The 10,841-nt window shown below is 56.5% G+C and overlaps 1 protein-coding gene across 5 annotated transcripts in view; it reads left to right on the top strand.

Moving 5' to 3' along the window:
• The window catches only part of MIIP (migration and invasion inhibitory protein), a 9,409-nt gene extending 458 nt beyond the window's left edge, over positions 1-8,951 (top strand). For 2 of the 5 annotated variants that reach the window (XM_006766710.2, XM_015565878.1), the window contains exons 2-11: positions 998-1,052; positions 1,474-1,687; positions 1,924-2,226; positions 2,875-2,959; positions 4,175-4,283; positions 4,366-4,418; positions 5,163-5,292; positions 5,473-5,569; positions 6,413-6,544; positions 6,821-7,172. In XM_006766710.2, the coding sequence (XP_006766773.1) occupies positions 1,565-1,687; positions 1,924-2,226; positions 2,875-2,959; positions 4,175-4,283; positions 4,366-4,418; positions 5,163-5,292; positions 5,473-5,569; positions 6,413-6,544; positions 6,821-7,105 (1,317 nt within the window). In that variant the 5' untranslated portion in view covers positions 998-1,052; positions 1,474-1,564 and the 3' untranslated portion in view covers positions 7,106-7,172. Of the gene's footprint in view, positions 1-183; positions 426-997; positions 1,053-1,473; positions 1,688-1,923; positions 2,227-2,874; positions 2,960-4,174; positions 4,284-4,365; positions 4,419-5,162; positions 5,293-5,472; positions 5,570-6,412; positions 6,545-6,820; positions 7,173-8,616 lie in introns of those variants that run through there. The other 3 variants (XM_015565877.1, XM_015565880.1, XM_015565879.1) reach the window with 3 other exon arrangements.
• Positions 8,952-10,841: the final 1,890 nt, after the last annotated feature.

Below are 10,841 nucleotides of genomic sequence, written 5' to 3'. Positions count from 1 at the left end.
ATCCTCACCCAAGTATATTTTTCCTTGATTTTTTTTAGAGAGAGTGGAAGGGAGGAGGAGAGACAAACAGAGAGAGAAACATCGATGTGAGAGGGACACATCAATTGATTGCCTCTCCCACGCACCCCAACCAGGCCTGGGGATCCAGCCTGCAATGGAGGCATGTGCCTTTGACCAGAATCGAACCGGGACCCGTCAGTCCGCAGGCCGATACTCTATTCATTGAACCAAACCGGCTAGGCCAGGCTGCTCTCTTTAATCCCGAGGGGAATCTGACCAGATAAGGGCGGGCGCCGGGACTTCCGGTCCCCGGATCTGGCTGTTTGCGGAGCTTGCATAGGAGACTCCCCCACAGGGTCCTCGGTATCGCATCCCCTCTGTACCCCCTTCCCTGCGGGGCATATGTGAGGGGTAGGGTGTCCAGTGTAAGTCTGGTTTCTCTCTGCTCTAGGGTGCTGGGAGCCCCCGCCCCACCCCGGTGTGGGCGGTCCACAGGCGAGGAGTGTGGGTGGGGCAGGGTTTCTGAAGGTGCGCGTCCCTGGACCCAGGGTTGAAAAGGGATAGTGTGTATTGGGAGAGACTTTCTGTTGAGGGGAGTCTGGCCTTGGGGATGGAAGGGAAGTGGGGAGCCCCTTCCCCTAGCCTGCAGAAACTCCTTCCAGAGGCATCTGTGTATCCCTGAGCCAGGATGGGTTGGGGGGGTGGGGGTGGGGGTGGTGGGAAACAGCTTTCCCGGGAGCCCCTTCCCCTAGCCTGCAGAAACTCCTTCCAGAGGCATCTGTGTATCCCTGAGCCAGGATGGGCGGGAGGGGGGGGGGGGGGTGGTGGCAAAGGCAGCTTTCCAGGCGCCTCTCCACACTGCTGGGGAAAGGCTGGTGTGACCGTGGATCCCGGAGCTAGATTGAGGTTCAAATCCTGATTTTGCCACTTACTGGCTGTGTGATATGGGGCAAGTTGCTTAACTTCTCTGAACTTTGGTTTCTTCATCTGTAAAAAGAAAAGGAAACAGGAAGAATGGGCAGGAGAGAGGAAAGAGTCCCTGCAGGAGCCTGGTATGTGTTGGATTCACAAGTTATAATGCGTTACATTTGTAGAATTGCCCCAGTTGCTTTCTATAAATCAAACTGGTCTAAGTTCATAGTTCAAGTCTTTAAAGGGGGATTGTTCTCTTTGCGCATGTAGAGAAACACACTGACCAGATGAATAGTAACAGACATTTATTGCATGCTCACTGTGTGCCAGGACCTGTACTAACATGTAACATGCATGACCTCATTTAATCCTTACAACAACCTTATGAGGTAGATACTGTTACCGTCTCGTTTGACAGATTAAGAAACGGAGGCCGAGGAAGGTTAAATATTTGTCGGCGGCTGCACAGTTGGGGAGAACCAGAGTGGAGGGATTTGAACCCAGGCCTGTGCCTCCACTGGGCAGCCTCCTCAGCCCCGTGTCATGCTGTCTTGGCTGCAGGTAGCAGAGCTGGGCCTGGAACTCAGCCCGGAAGGCACTCTTCAGCCGGGAGTCAGCGACATCCGACATCGGCTGTGGGAAGCCAGAGAATATGACTGGGATGGTGGAGACCAAGGACCTAGCGCAGCTGCGGCAGCTCAACCTGGAGCTTCTGAGGCAGCTGTGGGTTGGGCAGGATGCCATGCGGCGGTTGGTGGCCAAGGCAGCCTCAGAGGTGGGTGTTCACCTTGGGAACTCCCAGAAGATGAGGGGGGCTACTAACCCTCAGGCCAGAACCCAGGCCTCCAGGGTTGTCCTGTGCAGCATGCCCATTGGATGGCTGATGGGAAAACTGAGGCCCGGCAGAGGCACTGGCCTGGGACAGCAGAGGCTGGAGCAGGAACGCAGGCCTTTATGCCTAGCACATGCCAGCTAGGGAGGTGGCTGGGTGACCTGGCCTCTCTGTTCTAGTCAAGCCTGGACTCCAGCAGCAGCTGTGACTCCGAGATGCCATTGTCCCCAAAGACGCCTTCAATGGCCCAGAGAACCTCCTCTCCACGGGATGCCAACCAAGGTGACTCCTGCGACATGTCCTCTCTTGGGGCCAGCTCGGGGGTGCTCTCTCTCCCACCTGTCAGGGAGCCCCGGAGCCCGCTGAGGCCCCGCGGGGCACCGTTGCTGGCCACCTCAGACTCGAGTGACTCAGAGCGATCAGCAGCGCTGGAGGCGCAGGCACCGAGGTCCATCCAGGATCAACTGAGAAAGCTGCCCAAGGTACCGTGGGAGAGCGGGGCATCCCTCGGTGGGTGCTCCCTGGATCCTCAGTTTCCCTGTCTGACAAATGCACTCATGGGCAGCCTTCTTTGCAAGGTGAGAGGCTGTCCGGGAGATACCGCAGATTGTGTCCAGCTCAGCCTACGTCAGTGACGGCGAACCTTATGAGCTCGGCGTGTCAGCATTTTGAAAAACCCTAACTTCACTCTGGGGCCGTGTCACATATAGAAATTTTTTGATCTTTGCAACTATAGTAAAACAAAGATATATTTTTGATATTTATTTTATATATTTAAATGCCATTTAACAAAGAAAAATCAACCAAAAAAATGAGTTCGCGTGTCACCTCTGACACGCGTGTCATAGGTTCACCATCACTGGCCTAAGTGCTGGGTAAGTGGTGGTTGCTAGTTTCTTAGCTCTTTGGAAAGAAAGTGAGGAACCCCATTATACAGATGGTAAGACCAAGGCTGAGGCCACACTTACTCAAAGTCACACATAGAAAGGGGCGGGAACCAAACACTGTATCTTTCAATTCCTGAGCCCTCAGCTGAGCCTTGGGGCCCACACAACCCCTTTGCTTCCCCCAAGCTGGGGCCTCCTTCGTGCTGGGCCTGCTGGTCTAACCCGATGTCTTTGCCTTGTCAGCTAAGAGTGACCTTCAACAAGGAGTCTCCAGTGCCTGAGAGGAGCTGGCGCCTCAGACCCTACCTGGGCTATGACTGGATTGCAGGTGTGGCCCGCCCCATGCACACACCTTGCCTGTGAGTGGGGGGAGGGGAGGCCCCAGCTTGCCTACTCACCTGCTTGAAGCTCCCCCCACCCCCAGTGCTGCCTGGTGTGTCTGAATGGCCCTCCCTCCTTGGTGAGCGCCTTCTTTCAGCCCCCGGCGCAGTGACAGGCACGGAGGCGGTGCTTGAGTGCTTGCCTGGACTCCCCTGTTTTTATCTCTGCCCCCCTCCCGCCCTGAATTCTAGACTTGTGTACCTGGCTGCCTTCTCTGTATGGCATATTCAGTGTCTTAGATTGCTTTCATGTTCAACATCAAGGTGATGATTTTCTTCCCACTGCATTCTTTCCTCTCTTTGCAAATGGCAACTCTAAGTACCTAATAACTCATCAGGTCATAACCTTGGGATCAACCTTGATTTCCATCTCTCCTTTTCACATATTCCTCTCCCAGTCCATTGGCACATCCTAGTAGCCCTGCCTTCAGCATATTTCTAGCCTCTGATTACTTCTCTCCACCAGGATGCCTATAGTCACTTCTAACTGGTGCCCCCGTCTCCCACCTTGTAGCAGCCAGAGGGCAAAAATACATGGCCGATCTGATTATGCCACTCCTTGTCCCCAAGCCCTCTGCTGGCTTCCCAGCCTCCTCTCCTCCACTCTCACCCCTTACTCCCCTCTAGCCGCTTTCACCTCCTGCCTGTTCCTCAGATACACTTCCGCCCCAGGCCCTTTGCACTTGCTCTTCTACCTGAGATGGCCACGTGGCTCCCTCCCCACTTTCAGGTGTCACCTCCTCAGAGAGGCCTCCCCTGGCACCCCTGCCCTATCCAGCTGGGTTCCCCAGCTCTGCTCGCTCCTTCCTGGCACACGTCATCACTCAGTGTTGTATTGCATGTCTCTTAGGCGACTAGTTTGTCTGTTGCCGCCATATTAGTAAGTGAGGCAGGAGCTTGGTCTAGTCTAGTTCACTGCTCTTTCCCCGGCACATTAAACGGTGTCTGGCCCATTGCAGGGGTTCTGTAAGTACTGTGTGCTTAGACAATATGCATCAGGTGGATGGACACAGGCAAAACTAACAGGCACAGTGAGTGGAGGGTCCCTTCAGGTCTGTGAGGCCTGGTGGGGACAGAGCAGGTGGACTGGGTGCCAGCACTGAGCGTCCTCTGAGCCTTGGCCAGTGGCCGCACAGCAGCTCCCCGTGCTTTGCCCACTTCAGGGTCTCTGGACAACAGCTCACCCATCAGCAGCAAGCCCGAGGCCTTCTTCTCGAAGCTGCAGGAGTTCCGGGAGACCCACAAGGAGGAGTGTATTCACAGTGAGCCCGAGTGAGTAGGGGCAGGCCAGCGGTGGGCAGGCAGCACAGGGACCCTCCCTGTCGCTGGCCTGTTCACCCTCTCGCTCTCATAGACCCCAGTTCCCAGGCCGGCGGGAGAGCGACAGTGCCCAGGAAGACCACGAATGTGAGTGTATGCCCCGCGGGCCGCCCTGGAGCCCAGCCGAGGTCGCGGGGGCCTGGGGAGGCGGCTGGGTGTTGGGGATCAGGGAGGGGAGCCTGGTGTCCGGACAGGGTGGAGCAGGCCCTGGGTGGGAGGTGAGGGAGCTGGGGCCCGGCCTCATGGGGATTAGGGTCAGCCCTGTGTCACCCCGCCTCCCCGCTCCCCTGCAGCCTGCATTTGCTTCCCAGCTGCCTCATTTCCTGTGTGCTCCCACTCCCGCACCCTCCTCTCCCGTGTGGACATGAGTTGCCTGTGGGGGGAGGTTCCCGGCTCAGTCATGTGAACACATAAGTCTGCTGTGAATTTGCATGTGTAGCGTACACTGTACATATGTGTGTAAGGGATGTTCATGTGAACATGACTCTGTGTGCACCCTGTGTATGTGTGATTACAAATATAGGCACGTGCATGTGTCCACAAATGTGGCTAAAGCCATGCTTTGTGTTTGCACACATGACATTTCCACATGCGAAGGTGCTGGCCAGTGTGCGGTTGTGTGCACATGTGTGTCATGCTTGAGGAAGTGGTGCTCTGTGTTTTGTGTGTGAGCATAAGTCTGTGTGCATGCTGTGCGCGCATGTGTGTACATGCCTGTGCGTGTGGCGGAGGGCAGTTGGAAGGGTCGGCGGGCCTGTGTGGTTGTGGGCAGCAGGGGCCTCGGGATTAGGCTTCTGGGCTGAGGCACTGCTACTTCTGCTGGGCCTCCAGGTGTGTACTGTTACCGTGTCAACCGGCGTCTGTTCCTGGTGCCTTCGGACCCTGGCACCCCCTGCCGCCTGTGCAGGACACCCCGGGACCAGCGGGGCCCTACGACACTGGCAGACCCAGCGCAGGTCCGGTGAGTGGCCGGAGCAGGCAGGGCACCTGGGGGCACCTTTGGGAGCAGCAGGAGCTGAGGAGGGAGTCAGAGCTGGGAGCCCACTGGTTTGAGGGAAGGAACGATGGGCCTGGGGCTGTGACCCCCCGGTAGCCAGGAAACCTCTGTGGTAATGTCCCCCACCCCCCCGTCACCCCCCAGGGTGAGCATCCCACAGTCCATCCTGGACCCACCCCACCGCTACCGCATCCACCGGCGGAAGAGCTTCGACGCCTCCGATATGCTGTCCCTGCCCCGGGTGAGCAGCCACAGGGAGTCTGGATGGGGGTGGGTGCGGGGCTGGAGCCCAGAGAGGGCCAGGGACTGTGCCAAGGCCACCCAGGGAGGCTGAGCTCGAGGAGGATGGGCACCCAGATCTCTGGAGCCCAGGCCAGGCCACTTCCATCACCTGTGCTCTGCTTGTTCGGGGGTGTGGGGCACCCCACCCTCACCCCGCATCCAGAAGGGTCTGCCACCTGCTGGTGTAAATGGGCCCCGTGTATCAGCTCCCGTGTGGGTGCGCGGTCCTGAGGAGGACCCTCTCACGGAGCCCGCAGCAGCCGAGAGCACTGGCTCTGCGGCCGCCCCACGCTGTAGACGAGCTCGCTGAGGCAGAGGGCGGTGACTGTCCGAGGTCAGCAGGTGGAAGAGCTGGGGTTGGAACCCCAGCCCTTATGCTTGCATAGTGCCTCCATCACATCCTTCGTGTCTCCTGGCTGGGGGACCCCAGTCACTCCCAGTTGAGGCCGGGGGAGCTGGGCCGGGGGGAGGAGATGGGATGCCAAGGAAAGTCGGTTTGCACATCTGTAAAATGGGCACAACATACCGTCCTCAGGCTTGTGTGGTGAGGTGGGGCAGTTGAGGGAATCGGTACCAGTCCGGGCGTGGGGCCGAGCCCAGCAGGAAGTGCTCGTCAGTGTCCGCAGCCTTTCCTCCGCCTTCTGGGTTGGCGCCAGGGCCTGGGTCAGCAGGGTCAGGAAAAGGGAGGCCCAGTGGGTAGACACAGCCCCTGCCCTGGGGGAGCCTCCGTCTCCAGGGGGTACCGTGACAGTTTGGGGGAGCCCTGCCCCAGGTCAGGGCCTTGACCTCCTTTTCTCCACAGCACTGTCTGCTGGGCTGGGACATTCTCCCTCCAAAACCCGAGAAAAGCTCCGGCCCCCAGAGCTTGGACCTCTGGTCCTGTGTCACCTCCGAGGCCCAGCACCAGCCGCTGTCGGCCGGCCCTTCCCACCTGGTATGGTCTGGGGCACCCTGGGAGGGGCAGGTGCCTGGAGCGGGCCTGGGGACTGCAGAGTCCTAGGGGCAGGATTGGGTGTCTCCCGGCAGGGACCCATCCCCATCTCCTGGCCCTGACCCAAGGCACCCTTCCAGGATCCAGCCCTCCACACTGGCTACCCATCCCTCCCAAGGAGGTGACCCCAACTCTAAGATCCCGAAGGGGATGAGGCTGGAGCTGGGGTGACCTGCCGCCACAGTGGCCCCCTCTGACACCACCTTATTCACCATCCAGGCCCAGTCAGTACGCGTCCCGTCCCCCACCCCGATCTGGTCAGAACCCCAGGCGCCCCAGCCCCGCCCGCGCACCCTGGTGGACGACCTGAGGACTGGCCACTTGGAGGACAGTGTTCCTGCCATCGCCTCCAGCCTCTTCCCTCTGGCAGGCGTACCCATGGGGGTGCCCATGAGAAGGGAGCCCTGCCCGGCCTCAGCTAGAGGTGGACTCAGGCCCCACCCTCCTAGGTGGGGCCGGTGGGTAGGCCCAGGCCTGTCCCCTTCCTGGGCTCAGAAGGGGTGACGGGTGGGAGGCCAGGGCGTTCTGTCTGCTGTGTTTGGAAATAAAGCTCAGTGCTGTCTGCCCCCCCCAGAGTCCACGTGTGTCGGGTCTGTCCTGCTGATGCCCTCAGTGCCCAGGCGGTGCCCTGGCCTCCACCGGCCTCCCTCACCTGGGAGACACTCTGACAGTCCGTGCTAAGTGGGTGGGTCCAGTGCCCTCTGCAGCTCCCAGCTCTGGGTAGAGGCCTTCTAGGTGGGTGAGGGCTCCCAAGACAGGCTGAGGTCAAGGTCAGTGTTGAACACCATTTCCACAAGGGGCTGGGGTCTCAGGCTGTCCCTGTAGAGCAGTGGTTCTCAGCCTGTGGGTCGCGACCCTTTTGGGGGGGTCAAACGACCCTTTCACAGGGGTCGCCTAAGACCATCGGAAAACACATATATAATTACATATTGTTTTTGTGATTAATCACTATGCTTTAATTATGTTCAATTTGTAACAGTGAAATTGGGGGTCACCACAACATGAGGAACTGTATTAAAGGGTCGCGGCATTAGGAAGGTTGAGAACCACTGCTGTAGAGGAAGCTGAAGTTGTGAGAGGGGAGTGAGTGAGCTCACTCCTTCTTGGTTCCTGACACTGGGTCCATTCATAGAGGGGCTCCTCCTCCCCTCGAGTCCAGCCCGGGAAGCCATGGGTGACCCCGAGAGATCAGACCGGGGAGGTTGCAGAGCGCAGATCTCCCTCCTGGACTAGTCAGCAGTACCTGTCTCCTTCCCTCGGTCGAACAATATGAAGTTCCTGTTTTTCTAGATAAAAATGGGGAACCAAAGCCCGGAGAAAGCATGTGCTTTTTCTGAGGTTTCTCAGCATAGAGTGTGGCTCTAGGGCTGCGGTCTCTGTGGTAACCCTCTGTTCCCATCATGCACCATGTGTATGTGAGAATAAGCAAGGTTATGTTGCAGTAACAAACGAACCCCCAGATCCCAGGGGTTCAACAAAAAGGCTTATATCTCTTGCTGACTTGGTCGCACGACGTTTCCGTTATAGGACATTTGGGGCCTGTGCTTTTAACATTGTCTCTTGGGGACTCAGGCCAGTGAAGGCTCCACCCTGGGGGACATCACCTGTTGCTTCAGCCGAGTAACCCCACAACACACAGGTCATTTCTGTTTAGGGTTCATTGTCCAGAGCTGGCCACTTGGGCCCCAGCTGACAGCATGGGTTTGGGACAGTGATGGGGAACCTATGACACGTGTGTCAGAGGTGACACGTGAACTCATTTTTTTGGTTGATTTTTCTTTGTTAAACGGCATTTAAATATATAAAATAAATATCAAAAATATAAGTCTTTGTTTTACTGTGGTTGCAAAGATCAAAAAATTTCTATATGTGACATGGCCCCAGAGTTAAGTTAGGGTTTTTCAAAATGCTGACACGCTGAGCTCAGAAGGTTCGCCATCACTGGTTTGGGATGTGGAGGCGACTCGTGGGACAGCGTTACTGTCCTCCGTGTCCTGTTACCTGATTCCCCCCAACTCGGTCCATGCAGAGCCCCAGGCCCGGGCAGCAGAGGCCACTAGAAAAGTAACAGGCATTGCAGATTCTCTTCCTTCACTCGGGTCCAACCTCAAGTGCCTTCAGGAGCCGGCCGGGCAGGTGAGGTGATGGAGTCCGGGGCGTCGGCTGCCTGGAGAGCACGGGTTCCTCCCGGAGGCTGTCAGGTTCAAACGCCTACGTGATCCAAACTGCGTGTCTGGCAGGCCTCACAGCAGGTCCTGGTTTGCCGCTTGATTCTGGGACGTGAAGAAACAAAGTCTCTGCCACATGTAATTTTGTATTTTTTAAAATTTTGTTTTATTTTTAAAATTTTGTTTGTTTTTTAGAGAGAGGGGAAGGGAGAGGGATAGAGAAGATAGAAAAACGTGTCCTGATCGGGGATCGAACCAGCGATCTCCTGGTTCCTGGACCATCGCTCAACCACTGAGTCACACCAGCTGGTCCCACATGTAATCTTTTAAAATTAATTTTTAATTGTGTAAAACATACATAACAAACTTTATCATTTTTATACATACAGTTCAGTGGCACATGGTTGTACAATCATCGCTACCAACCATCCCCAGAATTACTTTTCATCTTGCAAAAGTGCCCACTCCTCCCAGCCCCTGGCAACCACCATCCTACTTTCTGTCTCTGAGTCTGACTGCTCCAGGGACCTCGGAGAGTGGAATCCTGCAGCGTGTGTCCTCAGGGACTGCCTCACCTCCGTTAGCCTGATGCCCTCACGGTTCCCTTATGTGTAACCGGTCACTTCCCTTCCTGTTGAAGCTGAGTAGTACCTCACTGGATGGATGGATCGCATTTTGTTTATCCCTCATCCACAGTGGGCCCATGGGTTGCTTCCACCTCCTAGTTGTGAATAATGCTGCTCTGAACCTGGGTGGACACACGTCTGTTTGAGCCGCTGCTTCCGTTCTTGGTTACACAGCCGGAAGTGGAATTGCTGGGCCCCGTCGTTCATCTATCGAGGAACCACCGTTCAGTAAGTCCGCACTTCATGGCTTAGATAGGTTCTCCGACTTCAAATGAAGCAAGCATAATGAAACCCATTGCACCACAGGCTAATTGCTATAAATGAGATAAGTTCCTGCGGCATCAGTGTTAGGAATGAAACGACGTTATGGGGGGACCCGCTGTCCTGTGTAGCAGCCGCAACGTTTGACATCCGGCCAGCACTGCCAGAGGGTTGCAAGGTCTGCACGTGCTCAGAGCACTCACTCCTGCGCCTCGGCGGACGGCCGTCCTGGCGGGTGCGCGTGGTGTCTCATTGCGGTTTTGGTTTGCGTGTCCCTGGTGATTGTGATGTTGAGCATCTTTTCATGAGCTTATCGGCCATTCCCGTGTCTTCTTTGGAGAGATGTCTAGTCAAGTCCTGTGCCCATTTTTTTTGTTTGTTTTCTGTTTTTAAGTATTTTTATTGATTTCAGAGAGGAAGGGAGAGGGAGAGAGAAATAGAAACATTAATGATGAGAGAGAATCATTGATCGGCTGCCTCCTGCACACCACCACACTGGGGATCGAGCCCGAAACCTGGGTAGGTGCTCTGACTGGGAATCGAACCATGACCTCCTGGTTCATAGGTTGATGCTCAACCGCTGAGCCACACCGGCCGGGTGTGTATGAACAGGGCTTCATGGTTCTTGTCCTGCATGTACTTTGAAAGTCAGAGAGCCTGTGAGCCAGTGGTTTTGTGAGGAATTCTTTGGCCAGGTGATTCTTCAGAGTTTGAGAGCCTCTGTCAAACGAAGATGGCGAAATTCACAGCTGAGATTAGTCTGTGAGCCTCTGACAAGAACAGGACACAAATGCTCTTTTCCCAGGAAAGTTCAGAGTCCACGAAGGCGTCAGGGCAGCGGCTTCTCCGGAAGGGGGTCCTGAGAGCGCCGGTAGGTTCTGGCCGCCCTGCGTTTAGTCAGCTCCGTGCAGGAGGCCACAGCCCGGGTCTCCAGACTGTTCACCAAACCGGTGACGCCGCTTGAAGAGACTCAGCCTGACTTTGTGTGGCACCAGGAGAAATGCGGACTCTGACACGCCGGCTGGGAGGGAGTGCTGGTTGCAGCCTGTGAAAGGACGGCATCTCAGGATTAATGGATGCACAAGGTCTTGAGCTAAGAACTCTGGTCTTTTGGTTACTGATTCTGGGCTCATGCACTGCTGGCCCCGCCCCTCGGGGCCGTTGGGAACTGCGGCTGGAGCGGGG

Source organism: Myotis davidii, unplaced genomic scaffold (assembly GCF_000327345.1).
Source record: "Myotis davidii unplaced genomic scaffold, ASM32734v1 scaffold299, whole genome shotgun sequence".
Lineage (NCBI taxonomy): Eukaryota > Metazoa > Chordata > Mammalia > Chiroptera > Vespertilionidae > Myotis > Myotis davidii.
This window is presented reverse-complemented; position numbering and strand designations above follow the sequence as displayed.